The sequence below is a fragment of the Epinephelus moara genome, chromosome 11 (genome assembly GCF_006386435.1).
Source record: "Epinephelus moara isolate mb chromosome 11, YSFRI_EMoa_1.0, whole genome shotgun sequence".
Taxonomy (NCBI): Eukaryota; Metazoa; Chordata; class Actinopteri; order Perciformes; family Serranidae; genus Epinephelus; species Epinephelus moara.
The window spans coordinates 18,153,267-18,181,066 of record NC_065516.1 but is presented as its reverse complement, the minus strand read 5'-3'; the positions used below and the strand labels follow the sequence as shown (position 1 = coordinate 18,181,066).

Genomic DNA, 27,800 nt, shown 5'->3' with positions numbered 1-27,800 from the left:
GGATGAAAAGAAAAACCTTAAACATAGACATTAAACATAATCTTAAAATATAAATAGCTCAGATTTTGTTGCTGTCCGTGGTCATTATGTTGTAAATTTCACAACAGCTTTTTATTTAATCCTGCCATCACTTTGCTTCACCTCATCTATAACTGTGTGTACCTGCATGTTTAGTATTGCTAAAGCCTTTTACAGAGTAGAGCAACATTTAGCAAAGTCCGACAGCAAGTACATCCAGAAAATCTGGCAATTTGACAACACAGATTTGGCAGTTGTGGGTGGCAGAGTTCACTTTCACTTTGGGATGTCTTGCGTGTCAGTTCCACCATTTCTGAATCCATAAATAAGAGCAGAGCTGCAGAATCAGAGACTGGATATGAAGAGTGGGAAAGAGAAAGAGGAGGGCGTTTGGAAGAGAGAGTTTGATTTAAAGTGTTGTGCCTGAAGCTATAAACTCACTGACCTGTGACAGCTCAGTGAGTTTATCATAATAAAAAAATACATCAGTAAAATAATGTTTATTATCAACATGTGTACAAAACATGTACAAAACACAAATATGGGCGACAGCTGTGACATTTTACTGCTTTCAAATAAATAGAGATGTAAGGATGAGATGAATGTAAAAACATGAACATTTATTGTTATATAACAATATCTATTCAAGTCAGATATCGTACATTTATTAGAATCTCTTATTAAGCACATAAGCTGTCAAAAGTAAACATTTCTGACTCTGTCATTGATCCGTACCTGAGTGATGACACAGTGAGCTGCTGCAGTGACAGGTCATTTAATCCAAATCTCAGTCTGAACCAAATGAAAAAGAAATCGAACAAAAAAAAAAAAATCCAAGATTGTCAGATGATAGCATATCATATACACCAACAATGTTGCAGTAATAAAGGCATTTAATATTAAGATACTGGCACTTGGTAGGACTATTTAAAAAATAAAAAGCAACCCGAATAAAAACAGTTCTTGTGATTTTGGAAGACATTAAAATCTGAGCTGTCTCTTTAGAGGAAAGTGCTGTTGTATTGTGACAAGTGCTCACGTGACCACCATTCAGCTTATGTCGTGGAAAAGTGTGCATTATTAATAATTTTTGTAAGTCGAGAGCAATTAAGAATTTGGGGAAGGTGTAGAGGATTACATGCTAGAAAGGATTCGAGCTCAGGACACTGACTTTGGACACGTAATGATCTATGTAAACAGGCTGGTCACTAATTAGATTCATGGTTATTGACACCCGCCACCATCAGATCATATTTCATCAGTAAAGGAAAATACGGTTCACAACCCCAAACACGAGAAAGGCAAATTAAAATTCATACTTTGCTGCTCCTCCTCAGCTCCTCACCTGATAATATCTTGGAGGAATATGAAATCTCGGAGGAATATGAGGTGTTGAGATAAGTAACTGTGATGGTGGAGCTCCGGGGACCCACAGTGCGCTCATATATATGGAAATCTGTCCCGGTCTGTTTCACACTTCTTAAGCAGACCTGATGCAATGGCCTTCACTGCCCGCATAGTCTCAGTGCAGGTCGGGTTGATCAGGGACTCAGGCAGGAGAAAGCCGAAGTATCCTGTGTCCCTCAACTCAAATGCAAACGCGTATGGGATCCCGTTTCTGTAGGCCCAGTCTATAGAGCTGCCTGAACTGACATCTGTGGAGAAGTTAAACAAACAGAATAAACTTAGGACAGTATTTTGTTCCATAAGCAGTCATAAATATATTTTCACTTAAGTCACATTGTGACTTTTACTTGTAAGTGCAGTATTGCTACTTTTACTTCACTATATGATTTGAATATGTCTCCCAGCACTGCTGACAACAAATTGATTCAATTTTAGGTGAGTCTGAAAGCATTTCATTCTTATTGGTGTTACATCTCTGCATTTAGCTCCTCTCAAGGGGAACGTTCAGTACACTGAGTGCAAGACTAAATTGATCGTGTATTTATAGAAAACTGGCACTTCTCCCCACTTCATAACATAAAGGAGGATCCACTTTCCTTGTCGGCAAATGAAAGGAACACAGATGAGGTTGGAAGGAGAGCACGCGGCAGCAGGTACGACATGACAAATAATCCATTCTGTTTTGGTTTCTAAACTTGGAGGGTACAATGAAGACAAAGAACGGTACTCACACAGGGTTGTGGAGGCAGGTCCATATCTGTACCTCACTCCATAGGCAGAGTACAAGGCTGTCACTGCGTTATGAGCTGCCAACTCCTGGACGGTGGAAACAAAAGGCCAGCTCATTAGTGATTGTACATAGTTTTGCAAAGTAGGATTTAATATCAAGGCATTCTAGTTAAAGGAACACTTCACCCCTCAAATGATCAGTTGGATATTAATTACTCTGTGTTCTGTTAAAGTCAGGAAGAAACTCAGTTTGTTCTCTCATGCATCTGGTGAGCGAGGAATTCAAAAATGGAGTCATACAGGTCTGCAAAACTATATCAAACCATCTGTGTTCATATGCTCAGATCTTCCCAAACAGACAGCCCTTTCCAACAAGGAACTAAACTAAAAGTGAAACCTCTTCTACTACCATGCTCTTTTCAAAGCCAGACTCCATTAACAAAAACACAAATTTTACCTCGCTGAACACTGGAGCTGCTGGTCTACCGCTGCCTTCATCAGTTAGCTTGTTTGTGGTATATTTGGCGTTGTTGTTTTAAAGGGTTAGTTTGGATTCACCAGAGTAACACAGTAAAACAAACAAACATATTGATCAAGGCAGAGGTAGACCAGCAGCTCTGGTGTTCAGCGAGGTAAAATTACTGTTTTTGTCAATGGAGTTTGGCTTTGAAGAGAGCATAGATAAGTTCCCTGTTAGAAAGGCCTGTCTCTTTGGGAAGTAATGAATGTACGGCTGGATAAATGAGATTTGGATTATACTACACAAGTTGAGTGAGATTTTGTAAGTAGATATTTATTGGTAAACGTGGACCCCAATGACCTTAATTCATCAAGAACTTTTGTAGTTTTTGGATTCTTCCTTCACCAGATGCAAGCGAGAAAAACAAAGTTTTCTTCCTGAATTAAATGCAACACAGGGTGAGTAAATGATATACAAATAGTCATTTGGGAGGTGAAGTATTCCTTTAAGTACCTCTAACATACTACTGTGCAGTGCACTACTAGAAGTTTAGTTTAGTTTATTAAGGATCCCCATTAGCTGGTACCATAGTAAACAACTAGTCTTCCTGGGGTCCAGAAGGTGGTGGATATGAATGGTTTATTATCAAGCTCTTACCACGCAGTTGAAGTTGGGGATAGTGGCATACTTGTAGGAATAGGGATAAAGCAGCATTTGGGCGTAGGCGTGGATGGATATATAGGCTTTGACGCGCTTCTTGTGCTTGCGTAAGAACTTGGCGACGGCCTTGACTTCAGGTTCAGACTCAGGGAAGGGACCACAGTACGTGTCATCACAGGGATGAGAAGAGGCACCTTCCTCTGTGAAAAGAAAGGAGAAAATAAATGATGCCATTCTCTTAATCACCAGAAAGCATTAAGGGACAAATTACAAATGTGGCTCATGTTTCATTCAGATTTTCAAACCTAATATAAAAGAGGTGCTGTGATCTTGGTTCTTTATATTCAGTGACCACACAGGCAGCTTAAAGAGATGGAGTGATATTGTGGAGGAAAAACTAATGCAGACCCAGATTGAAATCAGCAAAGTCACATTATAATGCCAAGGATAACATTCCCAAACATTATAGGCTGTACTGATGTTTGCGTATGAAAGTCCTTTACAAATAACTCATATCTATGAACAGCAGAGGCAGCGTGGTGGTCAATATTGTAAATAATTAGCATGGATTTCAGTCAGGCTGAAAGTTATCACAGAACTGGCTATGTTCTTTTTAATGCAATTCTCTTGTGTTTCCTGTTTCCCATTCCTAGTGTCTCATGTTTGTTTTCAGTTTGTCTCCATGTGTTTGCTGGGCGTGGCCTTCTGGTTCCCTCCTCCTGCCAATCCTCCTGAGTGCCAGCAGCTGCTGAACCTGTACACCTGAACCTCATCTACAATCAAGCCACTGCAGCATAAAACCCTGGCTCAGACATCCAGACTCTGCCAGATTGTTCAGTCTCCTTTGTGGTGCAGACATCAAGGCCAACTTCTAAGTTTTTTGACACTTGTCTTTTTGTGCTTTTGGACCTCAATTCACACTTTGTCCTGTGTTTCAAGTTCACCACGCCAGCTTCAACTGTAACCAGCCACATCCAGCCTCGTTTTCGTCTCTTTGCCTCCAGATTTGTGCTGCTCTGTCTTCAGCACCTCAGCCTGCTCTGCTTTGCCATTCCAAGCCCACCTCAGCCTTCCTTTCACTCAAGCCTTCAGCCACCATCTTCAAACTAAAATAAACATTCCCAGTGTCCTGGTAGTGTTTGCATTTGGGTCCTAAGTCAAACTGTCAAACTAGTCCAGTACTGAAGTGTAATCTTGTTAAATCTCCATCTTTCACATGAATAAATACTCAAGCACGTCCACCTGAACATTTCACTGACAGTAGGGCTGCACAATATACTATTTTATTATCATAACTGCCATGTCAACTTGCATGACAAACACAGAGGAGTGTGATATTGCACTCAGTGATTTTTTTGAGTTAGTTGACAGGGAGTAAAACTGCACATTAAAGTGTAATTATCTTTTTTTTATTTTATTTTTTTATTGGTGCCTTTTGTGCTCAGTTTAATGTGTTAATAAAAAGAATGTTGGCAATAATTTCCTCTATTTTTTTTAATTCAACAAGCAATTTGTTGCATTTTAGCAGCGTAAGGAAAGCAGAAGAAAGGCTATAATATATATTTATTTCTCACACATGACAATGTTGTCCCGATATTCAACAACAGTAAGTTCCCTTGAAGAAAAGCTTTTAATTTAAGTACCCAAAATACCCAATATTTAAGCTAATATTCGATTTCTCTCTGTTTCTCATCTCACATCACATCTCCGTATGTCTGTCTGTACCACAAACATCCCAGCTATAATCTCAGAGCCCTCCTGGAGTGATGATGATTCAGCAGAACCCCCCACCCGCCTCCCACCAGAGACTAAATGACATGAAACACAGACTGTTGTCACCACACAAATATTTTATCCACAGCTTACTCTGATTAATAGTTAGAAAAGACCACATCAGCAACAGACTCCAGGGAGTGCCTTGCCAAGTTGCAGTGAGCGTGTCTCCGTGCACTGTATGTGTGAGAGCCATTCAATCGATTTTCTGCAGATTTCAGCTGAAGTTCAGCGTTATTGAACTCACCACACCATTTGACTTTCCAGTTTCTGTTAGCATCCACTCCTCTGCAGTGGAACTTGTGGTTTTTGGATCGTGTTTTCCTCCAGAACCGATCCTGCAGGGAAAACAAAGACGCTGTCACCACGTATGTCCACTTACTGTCAGACTTATCAAACAAATGGAGCTTCCTGTCATCTCCAAAATAATCCATCTGTCACTCAATCAGCTCCTAAGAGATATTTAAACAGCAGTTGAGGAGCATTTTTCACTGAAATAAAGGCTGCTTAACGACAGAGACCACATCGTTGTCTCTCTGATGTTAAGTTTTTCTACTTTGATCTACTTGGACACAAAATAAGGGAATTTAGTTATTATTCCAAATACATGCATGAATATAATAAAAGTGTTTCTTCTCTGGGCCCAACATGCTGCAAAGTTATCAGAATATGCTGTACGTAGAAAGACCTACAGTACCGTGGTCCAGCTGAAGTGATATCCATCCACGTTGAAGACAGGCATGATGTAGAAGTTGAGCTGGTTCAGCAGTCGTCTCATCACCGAGTCATGCTGGTATGAGTTGATGGCCTTGAATTACAACACAAAAACAGTATAATTACAGAGCACAGATCTAGATTGCGGCCTAGTAATACAATTGCAGGTAATTACTATGCTATGTTTTCATTATTTTGTAACCTTGCACATATTTGCTGTCACAGTTCTTTAAATGCACAACTACAGCAGGTTAATACTCTGTAAACGAGGTGTGAAGATCTGGTCACTGAGCTAATACTGCTTGTACCTGCTCTTTAATCAGACCCAGGCCAAGGTTAATATGCTTTAAGCCTTAAACAAAGATGGCACCCTGACCTCCAGTGGCCAACCTCAGTTACTACATGACAGTTGATCACATTTTAGTGCACAGATTTGAGCCAAGTGGAGCATCTTTGAGTGTTTTTCCCAAGTCAAATGTTTCCCCCTGTTCATTTTTTGTTGGTCTGTTTCTGATTTCCTGCTGCTGTTTGTCTTTTCCCTCCCTTATTTACTCACTTCCTACTCCCACTTTACCCTCCTTTGAAGAATTCCCTACTGAACGTGTAAGTTCATGTAAAAGCCTAAGGTGAATTAGTCATGCATTTTAGTTTAAACCGTCGCATTTGAGGCCAAACATGTGTCTGCAAACAGAAAGACTGTAGAGCACAAAGAAACACTGCTTTGTAAATGTTATGGTCCAGTGAACCTAAGACAAGGTATGATTTAAAATGTGCATGTGTCACTTTGAGGTGACACATGCACTGAGTTCACTTGGTTACTAGAGATTGAAATATTCCGTTGCATTTGTTTAAAGGTTCTGTACGTGACATTCAGAGCATCACTATAGAAGCAAACCACTATTTGCTATGTAAAGATATTGTGTAATGGTGTCCTGAGCAGATAATGAAGTCACGCTCCCTCTGTGTGTGTTGTAATCCAAGCTTCTTTGTGGTTTGATGTGGTAGACCGGTCCGGCTGCGTGTCCATGTTAATGCATGTGTGTATCCCATTGGTTAGCTCATCGCTGCTTCTTTGCATCACCCTCATACACCGGTTACTGCTGATATTGGGATGGCATTGTGGCGAAAGCATAACACCTACACTTCCCAAGATACCAAAGGCATGACCTGCCCTACTCTCCATCTGACTGGCTAGTACGTCTTGCCTTTGTTGGTTAGGTTGGTTAGGTTTAGACAAGAGGAGTCAGATTGATTAGGGTTAGGGTAAGAATGAAGGGGTAAGCCAATCAGAGGCAGAGTAATGCGGGATTTAAACTTTTGCGGTGAAATCTGACGTGCACCTCCCCAGAAATGTACCTACACGTCGTAGTGACGCAAATCTCCTGGCTATTTTTGTAAGCTGAAACCATTTCCCTCAGTGGAAACAAAGCTTTTATTTACTTAAATTTCACAGATAAGAAACAATAAATTGTGAAGACAATAAAGCCTCCACAAAAATAGCATTTTTAGTCTTGTGTGTGATTTATCCTGGCTTCATATGAGTGGATGAAATCTCTGCTTGTCGCCAGGCTAATTCATACAATGTAAAATGCCATAGGCTTGTGCTAATAACGTTAGCATGTTATATTTGTTTGGAAAACGTGTTTAGTATAAGACAGTTGTTTTGTCGGTGAACCTTGTGAGTTGTAATGGAGCCAAATTTTGTAACGCTACCTTTGTATTACTCATATGGCTTCTTATGAGTAGAGGAAATTTCCGCTAGCTGCTAAGCGGCTAATGTGTAAATTGCCATAGGCTTGTGCTAATAACATTAGCATTTGTATTTGTGGGTAAAAATGTGTCCAGCAAAAGACAAGTGCTTTGTCTGTGAATGTTGTGAGTTATAATGAAGGTGATTTGTGTACTTCTGTTTGACATTGTCGCTATTAAGCCATGTTTAACGTGTGTTTAATGTGTGTTTTGGGTGTGTTTTGAATCAGCTAAACTTTAGAGCACTTCACAGAAACCCTGACACCGACTAGTGTTTTGGAGGTCTAACTGCAGAGTGACACAAACACAGAAACTCACAAGTATAAATGCTCACAATATAGGCTACGGCAAAGGCTCTGCATAGAGCTGACGCACAAGTAGGCCTATAAATCCCCCCTGGTTAACAACATTAGTTTTGTCAGAATCGATGCCGTTGTTTAGAGCTGCTTATGGAGTTAGCACCATTAGCTGCTAGCTGCCAGTTCAGCCCTCTTCATGTTGAGAACTGTGTCTTGATAAGCCTTTTTAAGCCTTTTTTAAAAACCTGTCAGTTTAGGTCTATCATGCAAGAATTCCTTATAAAAGGCTGTGACTCAGCGCCCTACATTGATATTCATTGACTTTTCCTTTAATTATCCTAACGCTCTGGCACTGTGTTGCAAATCCCACTCATCTGGCATCTAAGCAGTATAAAACAAACCATTAAAGGTTCTTGCAGTTAATGTCTGGCTCTGGTCTGGTACCGTCCTCACTTCAGAGGGTAGTAACTAAGACTTTAAGGGTGTGACGGAACTTGTGTGAGCGTCTGGGTTATGTTCAACATCTGAACAATAAAGGGTATTCTTCAGTATTTGCATAACTGTGCATGACGAGCGAACAGATGTTCACGTTTTTGTTGAGGACCCCAGAGACCAAACATCACAGACTGCTTGCTACAGGCTATCATTTAGATATGAGACACTGTTGAAACATGCACTAATGCAAGCAACGCACAAAGTTCAAACAGTGTTTTAGCATTTTAATTTGCTGGAAAAACAAGGCTACCTCTTTGACAAACCACTGGCAGAAGGCAGGTCCTATCCACTCCCTGGCGTGGACGCCACAGTCGATCCAAACAGCTTTCTTCTGATGACGACTTCTCTTTCCTATCTGACAGGAGACAAGCACAAGAGTGGCACGAGTTTGCATGTGCACCTGTGTCTCTTTGTATGTTATTTGTGTCTCATGCTTCCTCTCCTACCTGAAGCACATAAAGCGGTCTTCCCTCGTACGACTTCCCGATGGAGAACATGTCAACCAAGTCAGAGTTGGTTCTGTTCATCTCAAACATCCAGCTCTGGATCTTAAGGACAAAGAATAATGTAGAAGAGTGAATGTCATTCAAGGATTTGTTTACAAAGTTTTCAAGAGTAAATGTGGAAGAACAATAAGACTTGTGCCTATGGAGTATGTGCATTTGTGCAGGGTTGTGTCTCTGCCTGCATGATGTGTCTGCACACACACACACAAACACACACACATGTCTAAGTGTGCGTTTTACAGCGAAGGAGAGGATCACAGCTCAGAGTACAAAAGATTTGTGGAGGCTCTCAGGATCTGCTTGTGGAATTCACGCTGCTTCATAGGGCCCGACAGATTCGTGAACCGGGAGCCTGATCGACCTGGGAAAATAAACACTCCACAGCTGTGAAGTGTCTGAAGTAGAGTGCGTGTCTCTGTGTGTAAGAGTGCGAGGCTGTGGGAGAGAGACCTGTGGAATGGGGTAATTGGGAGTTTTGAGAGCACCTTAGAGAGGATGTTTGTTTACTCAGTGTGTGCATTAGATTACAGAGCAGAGCAGAGTGAGAGATAGGCAGGCAGGCAGGCAGGCAGGTAGACGGTGGGCTTCACATCTACCTCTTCCAGTGAGTGGTAAACCTCGTAGTCATACTGAGACTCTGACCTCCGCTTGCGAGAGGAGCGATATCCCGTCTGCTTTTCAATTTCCTTCTGCAGATTGGAGATAAACACCCTGTGGATGGAAGAGAGGGAGTCACACAGACACATGATAGACATGATAGCCAACGACCATAACACCTTACCAATAACATTAGAACATGTCAGTCATAATGTTCCCAGGAGAACATTGTTTTAATACTAGTGTTTTCAATACTTCTCGTTATGTACATGTGTCACTTTCTAAAAAGGGTTACTTTTAAAAGATTACAAGTTGTAACTACTATGTTTATTATTCTTAAATATATTAATGCTTTGTAGATCAGTAATAAGCCATTAATTGACACATTTGGGTTGCCTGTTTGGGATGCTCCTGTTTATCCACCCCTTGCATAACTTCATATATTTATAAATGAGTAAGTGAGCCAATAATAAGAAAGAGCCTGATGTCATATTGGGCTATCAAGCCTAGAGTTACAGTATATGTAATTGTTCATCATTAAAAAATGGCTATTAATTTATCCATTACTGTTCAAAGAGACCAACGGCTGTGAATAACAGCAATACTAAAGCTTATACAAACAGGTGCATGTCATAAAATGCATATTTAGTTAAAGAGCTGGATGAAAAGACAAAAAGACACAATTACGGTAGAGGAGGATAAACTCTAGACTAGCAGAAGTGATAAGTAATTAGGGCTGCAAATATATATATATATATATATATATATATATATATATATATATATATTTGTGTGTGTGTATATATATAATATATTTTTTGATTACCGAACAATCTGCAAATTATTATTATATTTTCATTAATCACTCGTCTATAAAAAAAAATGTAAAAACTCTTCAAAAGTCTTTTTTAATTCCTCCAAAAGTCCAAAATTGGAAGACAGTCAGTTAACAATGATATATATGCCAAAAATAAATAAATAAAAAGCTGCAAATGTTCACATCTGAAGAGCTGGAAGCTAGAAAGTTTGGCATTTTTTCATTACTCTAAAAATGACATAAGCAAATAATTGATTATCAAAATAATGGCTGATTATTTTCATGTTCATCGTATAGTCGATTAATTGACTAACTGATTCAGCTCTTTATATCTAACTAAATAATCTAAGCTTGAAGTTCAACGTTCTATACTGTAAGAAGAAACTATTTGCTTCAACTTAAAAAAGTAGCACCCAGGTTTCCTTAAAATTTGAAGTTGACTGAATTTGAGAAAACAAACTGAGGTAATTTTGTAATTATTCAGTATAAATAAATAATAAATAAATAAATAAATAAATAATCAATTAAGATAACATTTATTTGACTGGGAAATTCCATTTGTTTCCAGTCGTTACAAAATTACCTCAACTTAAAATTTTAATGCAGCCTGCATACTTAATTTTCTAAGTTAAAACAAAAAGTTTCTTTCTGCAATGCTCTCTGTGCCTTAATTTGCACCTCATGGTCTTAAGTTATCAAATACAGCTGACTGGTATGGTTACACGCAAAACTTTAACAACATTAACTCTAACTTGATGTGAGGTTTTATCATTTTGATCATTTGTTACAGTACGTCCTTGTTTGGCTGCAGTGGCACCGCACTGTAGGTGAATATAATATGTCTGATAGGTGCTGAGGGCTGGTATGAAGTGGTGGATTAGAGGTCCTGAATGTATTGTTGACTCATTCTTAACACCGATTATGCAACTGCTCTCTCATCCCTCTTCTTTTCCAACACCCAAACCAGTTTTCTACATCAGCACTCACCCGGTTTGATAGCACAAACTAGTTATAACACTGCTGTCTATCAGTAAATTAAATGCGCTGTAAATGAGCCAAAACTATAATTATCACCACCATTGTCTGTTTATAGACTGCTCCCGCGTCTGTTCAGACCCTATGCCTCTGCACTTCCCACTCCAACGTGAAACAGACGATGTAATCTGTTTTTGTAGCAGCAATGTGGGCAGCCAGACTCTCCTAAAATACACTTTCTCATGAGGTCCTTATATGTCCATTTCTATCCATAACTGCTTTAATAACATTCAAAAAGCTGCATCATTTCCCTGAGAGAAAAAGGGATCTTCAACACTTTGCTCCCTCAAAACCCAACCACCTACCAGAGAACGTCCCCTGCAGTGTAAACCACTTTCTCGGTCAATCAACACAGAGAAGAAAAAAAAAACCTCACCCTCAGATCTGCAATTCCTCCCTTAGGACAGAGATGACAATGGAATTCTTTCTATCTGCGGCTGCTTTGATAAACTCCATCATTTCAACGTTAATTTTGATGAGGGATGGGGTGGGGAGATGAAAGGGCGGCTTTCTGGAGCAGATTGGGAGAGGACTCTGATGTGTGTTTCTATGTGTCCCAGCTTTGAGGAAGCTCTTTTGCATGCACAGTATGGCCGACTCTGCATGTGCAAATCATATATTCTGGCTGGGGAAAGCTGGGTAATTGCAACGCCCTTTGGATAGCAGATGTGTCTCGGGGTGTAGACACTCTGCTAACAAGAATGAGAGCATGCATGTGTAATGTGATATGTCTCTGTATTTATCGTTGGCGGTCTCTCCAGTCTTACCGATAATCAATATGCTCCTGCTTTAAGCGTGCACGTAAGCCTCGTGTGTCATTGCGTTTCACATGGACGTCCACAGTGACATTTTGACAGATTAGAGTGGCACTGTTGGGCTGCCAGAAGTCCACCTAAAGGAAGAGAATGAATATATTAGATCAGAGATTACAGACACACACACACACACACACACACACACACACACACACACACAGAGCAGGATTTCATAATGAGGAAAGGAGTGGGTTATTGAGATAAAATCTTCTATCACCGTCATTTTAAATTGCAGTATTAGTGAGCAAGAATTACTGCCACATGGTTGTACGCCTCCGTGAACCAGTGAAGGTGTAGTTACAGTTTACATACACTTCTGTTCAGTACAGTAGCTATGACAGTTCACAATACGTCTATGGATGTTGCTGCTAATATGCTACATATCCTAAAACGTGGATGCTTCACACACATCTTCAACCCGGCAGCACAGACGATCTATACAGTCAGCAAAAATTTAAGATCAACAACGAAGATTAATGTCACAAATTCAGTATCTGACCAGATGTCTTCCCTTCTGCTACTGAGTTATGATGTTGAGCTATGGCAGGAAGCGTGTTTTTGCAGACCGTTATGATGTCACACTGAAGTTGACTTTTTGGATATAAAATGTCATCACTTCATTATTTTCTTCTTGAGACATCTGTTTGAGAGTTTGTCAAAACTAGCATATAAATTCCTGAGTTATGGCCAAAAACATGAGGTAACAGTGACCTTCGGTTCTTCCTTGAGTCCAAGAGAATGGCGCGGACATACGCCACAGCTGTCGCCAGCACTGGAGGCATGAAAATCGTATAAAAAAATCCACACTGTAGCCCTGATGATTAATTTTCAACATTGCCCTCTAGTTTAGTTTAGTCCATAGGATCCCTCATTAGAGTCAACAAACAAGATTTCACATAAAGACAATGCAACCATCACAACTCACAGCACATAACATTACAGAAAAAACAGGACGATACTGAAACACACACACAGACAAGACAAGCTCCTGACAATTCAATAATCACAGGATATGAAATATATTCATAATTTCACTCTAGTATTCAATACATTAATCAAAATATATCAAAAATTATGTGTTTCATGCCAGTACTCCCAGTCCACAAACACTCTAAAGCCACAAGAGTCAAACTCACATTTGTATTTTGTTTAAAACATAGCCAAACTAGTTTCTACATCTTTTCAACATCTCTTGTCAAAACAGAAGAAATAAACTTGACTGTTTCCTTGTGTTGTATGTCTAGGGCAGGGGTAAGCAACCCGCAGCTCCAGAGCCACATGTGACTCTTTCTCCCCTGTACAGTGGCTCCCTGTAGATTTTTTAATATTGTAATTTTCATGCATCTTTCTTCTCAGCCTAAAGTGATTTTACATTCTCTGATTGTAAAAATATGTAGCCTATACACAACTAAAAATATTCTTTTACATTTCGTCAACTAAAATGTCATCATACGTCTATGACCTGACACCTTTCACTCTAAATTTTGCCACACCTCAATGGAAATGGTAGTAAGTGAAAACGCACAAGGAAGATAATGTTAATGTTTCAGAGGCTATGCTACAGTAGGCTAACGTTAGTCATTAGCAACTGGATGTTGTGTTGTCATATATAACGTTATAGCCTCTGTTACATTAGAGGCAAACTAAAAATAACTGTCTAGCAGAAACTCTGCGACCATCTCGTCCCTTTTTAGCTCAGGATGAAGCTGCATCAGTCTTCACCATCGCTCGAAAGCAGAGCCGATGTTGACCCGAGTTTTGGCTCTTGCAGCATCGAGCTCTCTCTTAGTGTTAGCTTTTTCTGCAACATTCTTTCTTTGCCAAATGACTTCCCTGTTGGAGAGGCTGGAGGTGGTTATGTCAGTGGTTACATCAGTCGAAGGCTTCCACGTGAGGAAGACATACAGGACGCTCGGCCAATTGGTTGGAGTTTTCTTCGAACCATATGAGAATGGTATAATTATGAGTTTTTATCTCTGGTGGAATTCATTTACATTTTAGTGTACCTTCAGCTTATTAATAGCATTTTAACCTAAACAAAGAAAGGCGTAACATTTCCAGGAAGGTCAGTGTCGCTTTAATAGCACATGGACAGATTTGCTTACTTTCACCGCCAATGCTGCAAAGTTAATGTAGCAAATAATCAAGAATAGCCGTCTGCAGAGAAACCACCTTGTGGGAAAATATATTATTAAACTCTCATTTGGAGCCATCAGTAATGTTGATAGGCTAATTTAGATACCTTCATAATAAGGATCAAATATGCTTTGCGGCTCTATACAGATTTTTTTTCCCCTTTTTTTATTGGCCAAAAATGGCTCTTTGGATAGTAAAGGTTGCTGACCCCTGGTCTGGGGACATGGCCGTTGGTTTGATTATGGCCTAATGCACCAAGAGATATTAAAGGGATTTGCTACCATGGTGTAAACAGTATCGCAAATCTACAGTATATTGTCTCATGGTACACTGTTATATTAGTTTTATTTATTGTCTGACTTAGGACGTAAGATGCTACCGTGCCACATGGACTCAGTAGGGATGCACCAATCCAACTTTTCAAAACTGAGTACTAATACCACTGCTCTCTTTTTCCCTAATCTAAAATGCATACCACACTGTAAGGAAAGACTCATTTCTATGGGAGATAACACGAAGCAAGGGATTACTGTCGCTCTAAAAACTGAGTCTGTGGCCGGCTGTGACTAAATAAATGTAAGTGATTGTGGAAACACTGAATTTTATAATGATGCTGATAAGAATCTGTGTTTTATCTGGGGTGTGTAATGCTTTGGCTGATAGCTGATCCACTTAACAAGGTTAGTATTGGCTTAGATTAACTAAACTAAACTAAACTAAACTAAACATGAGGGTTAAAGAGCATAGTTGTTTAAAAAAAAACAGAAGACTTGATTATCTTTTCTGCTGGGAGTTTAAAATAGCTCCAAACATTTGGTGATAATGACCAAATTGTTTTGTTAAGACCTGGACAGTTTAACATTCTTCTACTCTCTACCTTGGAGCGATGGACTAAATCAGGGGAATGTTGATGACTCTACGGTGTTAATGAGGCAAAACACACTCCTACGTGCCCCATTAACAACCTGCAGTGAATGACTCTCCCTCCGCTCCCCTCTCTACCGTTTGACCTCGTATTAGCAACAAAACTCCTGTCTTTCAGCGCCTGTTATCAGGCCGTGATACTCCGGTCTGTTAGCTTTAGCTAAAACAGCTAGCCAACCATATAAACACAGACATCATGTGGTAACAGATAAAATAACAGAGAGAGCTGACCTACGAATGATACACACAGTAGTCACTGCAAAGGGAGCGCTGTATATTCAGTGTTCCTGCAGACATGTGCGAGCGTCCTCAGCTGGCTTTCATTTGTACATAAGGGCAGAGACATGCAGGCTGGCACACATGCTTGTTAATGTGTCAATTGGTTTAATGGTTTACAGAGTACATACCAGATTAATTTAACTTTGTTTAGAGCCAGGGGCAGAAAATCTTCAGCTGGAATGTTTGGTGCCCTGCAGTATAAACCGCTCTCTACTGCTGCACTTTTATGGCGTCTCCAAATGGTTAAGTACCCCAAATGTTTCAGCTCTGCTGTTAGCCAAACAAATCCAAAACACAGACGCCTAAAAGGCACTTAAACACCCCGATCAGATAACGCAACTCCTCGCAAGCATTTCTCTCAATTTAAAATTTTACTGTTGTATTTATGAGCCCTAAAGATGCATGCTTTGTCTGCTTTATAAATCCTTTGTCTCCTGATTTTTAATGCGATTCTTCTTTTTATGTGTGTGTCTGTGTATACAAGGTAGCTATAAATTGAATTTGTGTTGTTTTGGTTGATGTAACACTGGCATGGGCAGAACAAGAAAGGAAAAGTTATAGTTCAATAAAAAGAGCTGACTTTCCTTCAGGCAGACGCGGTGAGGCTGCCGTCAAGTAAAAGAAAACAAGTTGCCAAAGTAAAACACAGTTAGTGAGTATAACCAACACTGGCAGAGTATGTGACAATGGGCCCCTGGGCACCGATATTCAAAAGGCCCCACCGCCTCTCCTACATAAGAGCAAGACACAAAGACTTTGTGCTGGCTTTACCTCTTTTTGTTGCTGTTTTATGTGTCTCTTTGAGGTCATTTTGTGTCTCCTTGATGTATATTTTTCTCATTGTTTTGTCTTTTTGTAGTTACTTTGTGTGTCTCTATAGTTCCTTTGCATATCTTTGTTGACATTCTGTGTTTATTTGAAGGTAAATTTGTGACTCTGACATAAATTTGTGTCTTTTTTTGTTCATATTGTGTCTTTTTGTAGTCATTCTGTGTTTCTTTGACATATAATTGAGTCTTTTTTGTTCATTTTGTATCTTTTTGTCATCATTTTGTGTTTTTCACATATAATTGAGTCTTTTTTGTTCATTTTGTATCTTTTTGTAGTCATTTTGCACCTGTGTGATGTATGTGTATTTGTAGTTTTTGTTCATTTGTATCTTTCTGTAGTCATTTTGTGCCTGTGTGATGTATATATTTGTGTATTTTTGTAGTCATTTTGTGTTTCTTTGACATATATTTGTCTTTTTTTGTTCATTTTGTGTTTCTTTGTAGTTCCTTTGCATCTCTTTGTGGTCATTTTGAGTCTCTTCCTGGTTGATACGTGTTAATTTGAGTGACATTTTTGCGGGTAAAGGACAGGGGTGCCCTGGCACTTTGAGCCTCTTGGCCTGTACCCAAGAGGCCCATTAAGTAATCCATCTGTGATTATCAAAATACCAGCTGTTTGACATGCTTCGCAGCCTGATATTGGATGCTTTATTACAAAAAGAATAGTTCAGCATTTTGGGCAATACATTAATTCACTTTCTTGCTGAGATTTAGATGAGAAGATCAATATCACTCTCATGTGTGTACAGTGAATATGAAGCTACAGCCAGCAGCTGGTTAGCTTAGCTTAGCATAAAGACTGGAAACAGCTGTCCTGGCTCTGTCCTACAAGCACCTCTAAAGCCCCCTGATTAACACTTTCTATCTTGTTTGTTTAATCTTTAAAAAAAAAGCTGACAAGACCTAAGAGGGTTATGTGCTGGATTATTTCTCAGAGCAGTGACTTCCTGAAGTTTGGTTGTCAACACAAAGTTGCCAGGCGGAGACCCCAGGAAGGTAGTTCCCCTCGTTCCCAGTCCTCAAACAAACCGCTGCTGGCTCCAGCTTCATATTAACTGTATTTATCTAACTCCTGGCAAGAGAGCAAATACTTGTATTTCCTAAATTGTCAAACAACAGTCTGTTTCCCCCCCAACAGCAGGTCACACAGACTGTGATGATGATGTCATGTGAGACACAAATGCTGAAACTGCTCGACAGATAGTAAATAATGAAATAATTCTTGGGAAGCGATGACAGCAGCCACAGTGATTGATGATAATAGTACATCTGTTTCACAGATTTAATCCCTGGAACGCCTCAAACAAAACTTCTATGGTCCCGGAAAGAGACAGTCACTCATTCTGTGTTATTGCTCCCCTCAAACAACATGGGACCACTAGATTTATATTTATTTCACTTTACAAAACATGATACCAAACATAAAACTCCACCTTGTGGGGATTTCTTTGACTTATGCAATAATAAATTGAACATGTTGGGGTTTTTGGAGTGTTTGTCAGAAAAAAACAAGCAATCTTAAGTCATTACATTGAGTTTGAGACCAAATAATCAATCAATAAGAAACTGCAGATTAATTGACACTGATCTTATTAACAGATAATATCTCATGCCCCCTTTCAGGTACAGTCATAAACTTGTTCTCCAGGAGCTAAAGAGGTAATTATTAACTTTTTGTGAAAACCAACATGCAGAAATATCTTATCTTGATGATGCATAGCTTTGGTGAAGGTATTATTTGCTCTACTGGGTGCATTCAGGAGCTGTTGTGTTTCTGCTCTTGGCTGCCCAGAGGTCACCTGTCAGTCACACAGTGCATGCAGGAATGTGAGGTTTACTTTAAACTTGAATTATTGCAGATAGATTCTGTTCTTGCTCAATTATGGTGGCTTTCACAGCTTGTTTTCTGGTGCTGCTGCTTCTGGAAATGCACAGGTGTCAGTTAAATATTTTGTCAGTGAGCCAGCAGCCAAACAAAAATCCTGAATAACTACTCAAATTATTGTTATTCTGTTGATGATGGATCTGATTTTGATTCTCAGTCTGTACTGTACTGTCCAGTGGTTGTTTATTATTTGACCTTAATGCGCAGCCTGAGGCTGAAAGTTTGGCTGTGGCGCTGGAGGCATGGCAGTGTGGCTAAGCTACTGAAAACACAAGTCCACAGCTGTCCAAACAGTAGCTGCCACTGCCTCGGTTGGCCTTGGAGCACCGCGTCCACTGCCCTTACATACATAAAACTCCAGCCAGGTCCTGACCAGCAGCCTGGCTCTCACTTAGTATTCTTCACCACAAATCATAAACATTTACTGAATCCTCTATTTTGTCCACTTCTGATCATTCCCTGCTCGGAGCTGTATTGGTTCTGGACCACTAAACAAAAGCTTGACCTGAACCCGAACAGATGCCTTTTCATAGCTGCTGGTGCAGCATCTGGCTGCACAAATACAACCCAAGTGGACCAAAGCGAACTGGAGAAACAGAACACACTGCCACAGGGCTGCAGGCAGATCGAAATCTTTGCAACTCTCTCAAAGAGAATTACCGCCTTGTGATCGTACGCCTCCGCGACCCAGTGATTTTGCAGTTTAAATCCATGTCTGTCTAGACTCATATGAAGCCACGACAGTCGACAATGCTTTAAATATGGATGTTACTGGAAATAAGCTACATATTTTAAAACATGGATGCTTCAAACAAATCTTCAACCCTGCAGCACCGCAGATCTATACAATCAGCACCGTTTCAAGATGGACACCCAAGATTAGTGTCACCAATTCAGTATCTGACCAAATGTCTCCCTCTCTAATCCTGAGGTATGATGCTGTTTAATGTCCAGAAAAGTGTTTCTGCAGAACATTATGATGTCACAGTGAAGTTGACCTTTGACCTTTTGGATACAAAATGTCATTGCCTTATCATTATATCCTATTAGATTGTTGTGTGAAATTTTGTTAGAATTAGCATATAAATTCTTGAGTTATGGCAAAAAGCATGTTTTTTGAAGTTACAGTAACCTTTGACAAACAAAATCTATGCAGTTCATTGCTGAGTCCATGTGGACGTTTATGCCAAAATTGAAGTAATTCTCCAAAGGCCTTCTGCAGGTATGGCAGTCACAAGAATTAGATGGACAGATGGTTTCCCCTGCACGGAAGCGCTTAAACCTCTAAAATGCATTAATTGGATTTTGCATATTTAATTCATTTAATTAGGTGTTTTATTATGTCCTCTGCAAGTTTTATTTAAATGGAGCAGTATTTTTTTTAATACTTCATTACAATATTTTTTCAGTTCATTTAATGTTTCTATGCTTTTTGTGTAAATTAAAGCTTCATACATCGACCAACCATGCACAATTACACAAATAAAGAAAGTGTGTGTGTGTGTAATTCCTACCTGTCTAAAACAGTATTTTATTTTGTGTATTCTGCTGTTAGGAAATAAACTGTTCCATTTCTCAAATTGGTCTCTACCTGTGAAAGTTAATTTCTCCATCTCAAGAATCTGTTCTATTGTTGTTATCCAAGAATTTAGTTTGGGTGTGACTGGATGTTTCCATGTTCCTGACACCTGCTTCATGGCTGCCACACACAGTATGCTAAAAAGGTACACTTCATTCTGTTGAATCTGCCCACATTAATTCACCCCAAGTATGTTTTCTACCTGTAAAGGTTCTTTTAAATAAAATATGAATTGTATTATTTTCTTAACCTCTTCCCAACACGGCTTTAACACTGGGCAGAGGAAAATGGTTCGAGTATAGTTTGCTGTTACCCCTCCACACCCTCTCCAGCAGTTAGTCCCCGCTGAGGTTAAAATGACGCAGTAATTTGAAGGAAATTTGTCTGAACATGAACTACATATAAACTCACAAAACAAAAAAAGCTGTCATGGAGCTTTGCCTCTATTTTTCCTATAATTAGTACCAGATTACACAGTTCTTTCAGGGAAACTTCCTGGGAAATGATTAGGAAACAGATCTATAAAATAAAGTGTGAGATGGTAATAAAAGATAAAATGGACTGTGAGAAGCAGTCGCAAGCTCATAAGTCGGCTGTTGAAATCACTGTTTTATTTCAACATAAGATCTAAATTCAGTTTCAAAGCCCCCTCGACCACCACCATGATTACAGCTCTGATGGAGCAATATTGAATTTATTATCTGTTTAGAAAAGTGGTTCCCAACTGGTTCAGCCACGGGATCCAGATTTCTCCTTAGTCATTAGTTCAAGGTCCGCGCAGTTTAATATATTCAGTGTCATATTTGTATTTGAACATGTCATTGAACTAGTTTTCTGTCTCTGTCAAGTCCATTAGTCAGTCACTCTACAGCAAGAAACAGCACTTAAAAATAAAAGTTTTAAGCCGTAAATTCACGGTACTTCAAAACAGAGTGTGTTTATTACAAACTTGACATGTTTGCGAGTCACTTGTGGTCCATTTAGAAAGGACCCATGACCCCCTTTTGGACCTCAACCCACCAATAGGGAACCACTGATTTATTACATTTTAAATCTTAAATCTAAAAACACTGGGATCAGCCTAAAAATTTTTTTAAAGTTTTTAACTGCCTGCTGTTTTCTGATATAAAGTATTCCATTAAGGTGTAACACATTATGACTCAGTATTGAAGGTTAAGGGGTTTACCAATAAAGTGACTGTATTGTTTCTGTTTTTCAGATACTTCCTGATCAGTTTCAGTAAAATGTTTAGTTGAAGATGCAGCATGCCTTTAATAATAGTGACTTTTATAGATTTCTTCGAGTTCTGCACCATATTGACCAATTATTAAGGTAAATAACCAAAAGTATGTGGATAATATGATACTAAAAGTCTTCTTTGAGGCTTATGTTTTGAACTCAAATAAAAAAAACAAAACATCTCAAGACTTTATAGGGGGCTGCAATTACCGAAATGTAACTCACTGTATATAAAACAATAATGGGAAAAGGAAGGAAACCTGGGTATAACAGAGGAGGAATGGGAGGAGTTATGTGAACTACAGTGGAAAGCTACAAGTTCAGCATCATGGAGAGAGTTTTGTTGGAAAAACCTCATTAGAATCTTTATTACATCAGTTCAACAGAGTCACTGTATCAACTGTTCAAACTGCTGGAGACAATGTGGGTGCCCCACTGCCAAACATTATCACATATTCTGGTCTTGTCCATCATTAATTCCTTGCTGGCAAGAGGTTCATTCAGTTTTGCAAAAAGTGGACATTCCATTTAAACTAGAGACTTCGAGACTAGATATTCGGGCTCCTTGCCATTGGACAATGTTACCTCTCATTAAAGATATCTATTTCAGATTCTAAGTGCTGCTAGTAGGAAAGCCATTACTAGAAAGTGGCTGAAGCCAGCAATACCTACAGCTGATGATTGGAGTGACGTTATATATGACGTCTTTAGGATGGAAAGGATTACTTTTTCTATTAGACTGCAACAAGACAAATTTTTCAAAAGATGGGAAAATTGGATGGTGTACATTAAACCAGTTTGTTCTCCATTTGTTTACAGCAAATATATGTCCCCCTTGTGTTATTTTATTTTATTTATTTTCTGTTTTTTTACCACCCTCCCCTTCTAGTTAATCATTTATCTTTATTTTTTCTGTATGTTAATATATTTTTTCTTTATATTTCATATTGTTATTTTAGTATTCTGGTTCTATATATTCTCTCCTTTTGTGTATTAGTTTTTCTGTGTTCTGTGTGTGTGTTCATATATTTACATTTACTTTATCGGCCCATTTTGGCCTCTGTATTACACACTGTAACAAACTTTTATGTTACTTTCTGCTGTAACTGTCCTACCAAAGGCCTGGAATGAGGGCTATAATCCCTTTGAGTATGATTAAGATGTCTGACTGGACCCTGAAATAACTAAATAAAAAGAGAATCTAAAAAAAAAAAAAAAGAAAGTTTGATCCAGTCAGAGGTATTTTTGTTGTCTCTGATCTACTAGTCATTAGTTACTACAGGAAATTGATCACGGCATCACACTAATATTCACAAGCATGCTTTGGTCTTTGATAAGCCTGATTCCTCTGAACGCACCATTCATCTGCAGAGAGATAATAATACTGGAAACACTGATTTTTAGTAAAATCAACTGTGCAATCAATTATTCAAAAGAGCTCTTTGAATATTTGCTGAACAAGAACGCCTATAATTGCATCATGCTTTTTATGCTTTACAAACAATCTTCGCTGTGTATTTGCAAACTGAAACAATATGCAAAGGAAGGTCATCCATGCTCCCGAGGCTGATGGGTAATTACTCCCAAATGAGTTTGGGGAAAAGAGGCGAGGCTTTTCGTGTCCTCCAGGGTTTCCCCTCTAATTTCAGTATCTTTGAAACACATGTTCATATAGTTTGTAACTGAAAGGGATCCAAACATTCAGGCGTCATTATGGAGAAATCTTTTGTATTTCCTCCACATTCTTCTCTTGGGGTTTCTCACTGAAACGAATACAGAGCATCCTATCAATAGTATCTCGCTCTCTCAGACAGGGAATATGTCCTGACTGTGACGGATGACCACACTCGGCTGCTTGTGTCTCTCTGTTTTGCCTATCGATGTCCCCGGTCCTCTGTCACATCAACCCCCCTTTACCGCCAGCGTCACGCCTCACTCTGTCTGTGACTGCTGCTCAAGTGTCATAAAAGAGACCACTGGGGGATTACAGGCTGGTGTGAGCAGAATATTAACAGATGTGACATTTTAATATGGCATTTCAGAGCGAAAACACACACAACAATAAAAGTCAAAACAAATTAGATTTGTAAGTAAAAACATTTCAAACGGCATCTGATGAGGATCACACAGTCATTAGTACAAGTCAGAATTATGAGTATGAGTATGTGTGAGGGGAATATAAGACAAAATATGTGCCAACCTTCATGTGTCCCAGAATGTTCTTGAGCACTTGGTCCTCCTCGTCATTACTCGGGGTTATCCTGAAGACTTGATCACTGCAAAAACAACACAGCTCTTCTAAGTTTCGGGTTCAAAGCGCCTCTAAGGGGTTTTAACGACACTAAAATTCACCGTATCAGGGCTTGGATCCATTTTCACTAAGTGCCCATCATTTCAAAAACATCTGGGCAATGGAGTCACAGGTAATGCTACCTGCTTTTGTGCTGATTGAAGGTGACACTTCTAATAACAGATGTTTGATGGTGAAATGGGTGGTTCCTCCTTTAGAGTGCTATAGATGACAGGGTCAAAGCCCAGTCAAACAATCTGTGTGAGACATCATTAAAGGATTATATTTCATCGTTTCCAGCTCTGCAGGTAGCACCTGGAACTATTCTTTGGCGGATACAGTAGCAGCAGCAGCTGTTTCACATTTCATACTGTAAATACATCAATCATATACTGATATATGCTGCAGATAGATGTGAAAAACACCTGAACATATGAACGAGTACAGTCGAATGATTTGTTTGACATTGCAACAGGACATCCGTTGGAAATCAGGCTGTTCTTATACACTGTTCCTATGTTTTCCTACAAAAAGCAATGCCCCAAGAGTCGTACATATCCCACGCAGTCATGAGCAAGTAATTTGTGCCTAACCCACGTATTGTGGAAGCCTGCGAACATGTGACCAGTGCACTGATGGAACAAAAAGGAGGGGGTCCCAAGTGGGCAAGTAAGAAGGCAGTTTGGAGCAGTGGATGTGTCAGAAAACACAGGACTTTCCCCACGAGACTGGTGGTCCGAACCGTGTGAACTTTGAGTAAACCCTGAGTCATTTTATGATACGTCATCACCATGTTTGCCTTCCCTAAACCTACCACACTAACTTTAGTTGCCAAAACCTAACTTCTGTAACTTTACATTAAGGATGTAATGGTCATTCGTGTGATGAAAATTTGTAACATATCATACGAACCATTGTCTGTGAATTTTTGTAGGGTATCGTACAAACAATGCTATGAGGATACATTGCTGAAACACTCAAAACGACCTGTTGTATATCAGTTGCTCAACCCATGTTACGTTAAATTTATGGAGCAAACTTTGTTTTTACGTCTCCACAAGTGAACGAAGAATCCAAAAATGGAGAAGATTCTTGATGAATGTTTAACAACAGCAAAACTATATCAAAACATACATTTACAGACTCACACAATTTGTGCAGCATAATCCAAGTCTCATTTACCCCAGTCAAATGCTCAGTACTTCCCAAACAGACAGACCTTTCTGATGGGGAGCTTAACTGTAATTGAAACATATCTTTGCTCTCTTCAAACTCCATTTACAAAAACAGTGATTTTACCTCACAGAACACAAGAGCTGCTGCTCCATGGCTGCCTCAATCAGAACATGGATACATTTCACTTTTGGTTCAGCTCCCTGTCAAAAAGGGCTGTCTGTTTGGGGGCTACTGAGCATACAGCTGGATAAACTTGGATTATACTGTACGAGTTGTGTGAGACTTTGTAAATGGATGGACATGGACCCCTTTGACCTTAATTCATCAAGAGGGTTCTCTGTTTTTGGATTCTTCGTTCACCAGAGGCAAGTTTTCGTCATGAATTTAATGTATCAAAGGGAAGTAAGTGATATTCAAATGATGGTTTGGGTGGTGAAATACTTCTTTAATGTTTGTTTTGGGGGGGGGGTTAACACAGAAAAGAAATCATTAGTGAATACAACACTGTCATTTGAAGTCCGAGACACAGCTAAAAGGTGTTTGGTTGATTCAAACCACAGACAACAACCATTCATGTTTATTTCGTCAGACAAGATGGGGCTTAAAAAAAGCTGTGCTGCATTTAAACATCTGTGGTCAGATTAAAAAAACACTGGTGTACTTTCTGAGTTTAGTACTTCATTCAATTTTGTTAATTGAGAATCAAGGAGAAAATTATGTTAATCAACTGCAGAAAAAGTTAATTAATTTGTTAGAAAATACATCAGTGAAATGAGTGAAAATTAAATATAAAAATCATGATAGACTAATATTATTATTCACATATTGGTCTTGGCAGATGACTGAAACAACCATGAAAGAAAATAGAGAACCTTGAAAGCCTCTCTAACTCAATCTGCAAACCACATCTTTTATGATAAAACAAAGATGCTCTTTATCCTCATCATGAATCTTTCACACTGTTGCTCTCACTCTGCAGATTACAGTTCCTGGGGTTGACCTTAAAGCTAACACACCGCCAATAATTCATTAATTACAGACTCCGCGTCTGCCCAGATACCTGTCTGTCTGCCAGGTAGTATATCTGTCCACTTTGATGTCTCATGTTTTTTTAAACCTCTTTCTTTCTCTCCGTGTCTTCCTCTCTCATGTTTCGCTTCTTTCAAAGAGCTTTTTTTTTTTTTTTTTTTACAATGTGTCACACAGGAAGTTGGGCCCCCTAAACAAAGGTGGCAGTCGGCCACTCTGAGGTTTTGATGAACAAAAGGGGTCCGGGTGTCCCACGTGAGTGGCCACCCCATTTCAGTGACCACAACACAGTGTCCAAAAACAGCCTGTTTCCATGGCAACAGTGAGGATAGATGATAGATGAACTTCAAAGTGTGCAGGCCAGTAGGTTTTGGAGGTGAGAACATTGTTTGGGAAACTGAATCTAGACAGATCTCAAACCTCAAAAAACAACTTGTACTATAAAATATCCTCTCTGAAACATCAGAGAATACGTGTTTCCACATCTTCAATCGGTTCTCACTGGTCTAAACTGGTAAGACCTGTGTTTTTTGTTTCCACCAGTGCATTCAGCACCATGCACACACACACAGACACACACACACACACACACACACACACACACACACACATACAGAGTCTCCAAGTAACTAAAGTGGCACCCCAGAGCTCTACTGTGGTCCAAATTGAACCATTCGTTCATCTTGTTGTGATTCTCAAAGATGACATGCTGTTTTTGTTACAGTGTTGGCCTGGCAAAGGCCTTTTGCTTTGAATCTACCAGCTGCAGGGCTCTCGGAGCTAAAGCTGTCTTTAAGTTGACAGTGTGTTGATTCCCACAGCAGTACTCTCTCCGGGATGGAAGCAATTTGTTTTAAACCGAGGAGTTGACTCTCAGCAGTGTTTTGATAGTGTAATATATTGCAGCCATCAATTCTCCATGTTCAATATGTACAGTAAAGAAGCTCGGTACATGGATGGTATGATTTTTTTTGACAATTACAGTCTTCTTTTTAGACTTTAAAGGCTCATAGTAGAGCCACCACATCTCTGATTTCTGAGTGAAACAGGGCCCCTCTATAGAAACGCATGTTAGGACTTTTTGCGTTAAACTAAAGGTGGCAGCAACTTTTGGAGCATATCCAAAATATATGTTGTTTGAGACAGACGAGAAGGGGGTTTCCAGCACAGTTGGTCGCCCTCTGCTTCTGCTAAATTGCATCAGAAGCTCTTTTGAAAACAGACCATAAAGCCTGACATGCCCCATGATGCCTTCTGCCAAATTACTATATGTGTCCACCTCCAGGTGGTCCCATAGGAGACCATCTATTAGGCTACCAGCTACTTTCAGGGTCTTCTTGGGGAGGTGTATGACCCACATTCAGCCTCATAACCATGCAGACAGACTAGTTTGCCAGGACTTTTGACAAAAGTGACTGTTATGACAAATTTGTTCTCTCTTGTGATTATGGAAGCACATGGCTACACGGAGAGGGCTGGGAGTTGCTGCCATCTTACAGCTATAATTTCTGAAATGAATACTTTGAGCAGTTTGACAGGCCACTGTAGCTGCAAGCATCCCCTGCGTCCTCTGTGCCTATCATGAGCAGTCTGAATGCCTCTCTGCAGCACAGCCTTATCCAAATGCCATCAGACAACAAGATCAGTCTAGAGGAAACTAAAAACATTATATTATGTCTAACAGGAGAGATGTCCCGAAACGATGAAGTGAGAATAAAGACTTTATTTGTTTTTTCCTCTCCTCTCTCAACCTAAGATAAAGCCCGTCTCTTGGTGTGTAGTCTCTGCAGAAAACTTGTGATAGTGCGCTTTTCCTGCAGGATGAGAGGCTCTGGTGAGCCCCACAAATGAATGGGGGTCTTTACTCACCCTGCGTAGCGGTTGTTGTAGAGATAGGCACCGACGGGACCTAGCACGTTACTGCAGATTATCACACACGCCAGCAAAACGGAGGCGCGAAATGCGCTCTTATGATCCAGTACCATCCTTGGCCAGCAGATCAAAGACGGAAGACACCGACTGGGCTACTTTGCAGGATGCACGCCAACTTATCAGAGAAGAAATGAAACTCAGAGGACACAGTCCAGTCGCACCATAAGCTAAAGTCACTTTTTGGTCGCGGTGCGCGCTCCCGTGGATGTCCCTCTGACACAGAAGGTGCAAAAGGTGCGAAGGTCGGTCATCTGGCACAGGGGGAAGCATTTACCACCTCTTTGAAGCTGTGGAGGGAATTGCAGGGTAGCAGCTCTTTTTAAAATGAGGAGGACCTGAGTCACGTGGGCCGGTGTCGGCGAAGTTGGTAACTGGATCCCTGATGACTGGTGCGCACTGTGTGCTGGGGGGGTGTTCCACAGTGAGC

At 39.8% G+C, this 27,800-nt stretch overlaps 1 protein-coding gene across 2 annotated transcripts; it reads right to left on the bottom strand.

Moving 5' to 3' along the window:
- Positions 1-503: 503 nt before the first annotated feature.
- cpa6 (carboxypeptidase A6) lies at positions 504-27,800 on the bottom strand. 2 transcript variants are annotated; one of them, XR_007570660.1, is made up of 12 exons: positions 27,311-27,800; positions 23,147-23,222; positions 12,027-12,151; positions 9,407-9,521; positions 8,751-8,852; positions 8,555-8,659; positions 5,745-5,855; positions 5,295-5,385; positions 3,272-3,474; positions 2,157-2,241; positions 1,364-1,673; positions 504-810 (listed from the first exon to the last, which is right to left on the bottom strand). XR_007570660.1 is itself a non-coding variant. In XM_050056212.1 (11 exons), the coding sequence occupies exons 1-11, from the start codon at positions 27,424-27,426 to the stop codon at positions 1,459-1,461; spliced, it is 1,344 nt and encodes a 447-aa protein (XP_049912169.1). In that variant the 5' UTR covers positions 27,427-27,799; the 3' UTR covers positions 504-1,458. The 2 variants fall into 2 exon arrangements, 1 of the variants encoding a protein (XP_049912169.1); XM_050056212.1 differs by having other exon boundaries at positions 504-1,673; positions 27,311-27,799.

Bases quoted from the DNA above. Each gene is read 5' to 3' on its own strand.
- cpa6 (XM_050056212.1), bottom strand. From the start codon at position 27,426: ATGGTACTGGATCATAAGAGCGCATTTCGCGCCTCCGTTTTGCTGGCG. The intron at 12,152-23,146 runs GTTGGCACATAT...CTCTTCCTTTAG, and splicing joins ACATTCTGGGACACATGAAG to GTGGACTTCTGGCAGCCCAA. The intron at 3,475-5,294 runs GTGAGTTCAATA...TTCTTTTCACAG, and splicing joins CTGGAAAGTCAAATGGTGTG to AGGAAGGTGCCTCTTCTCAT.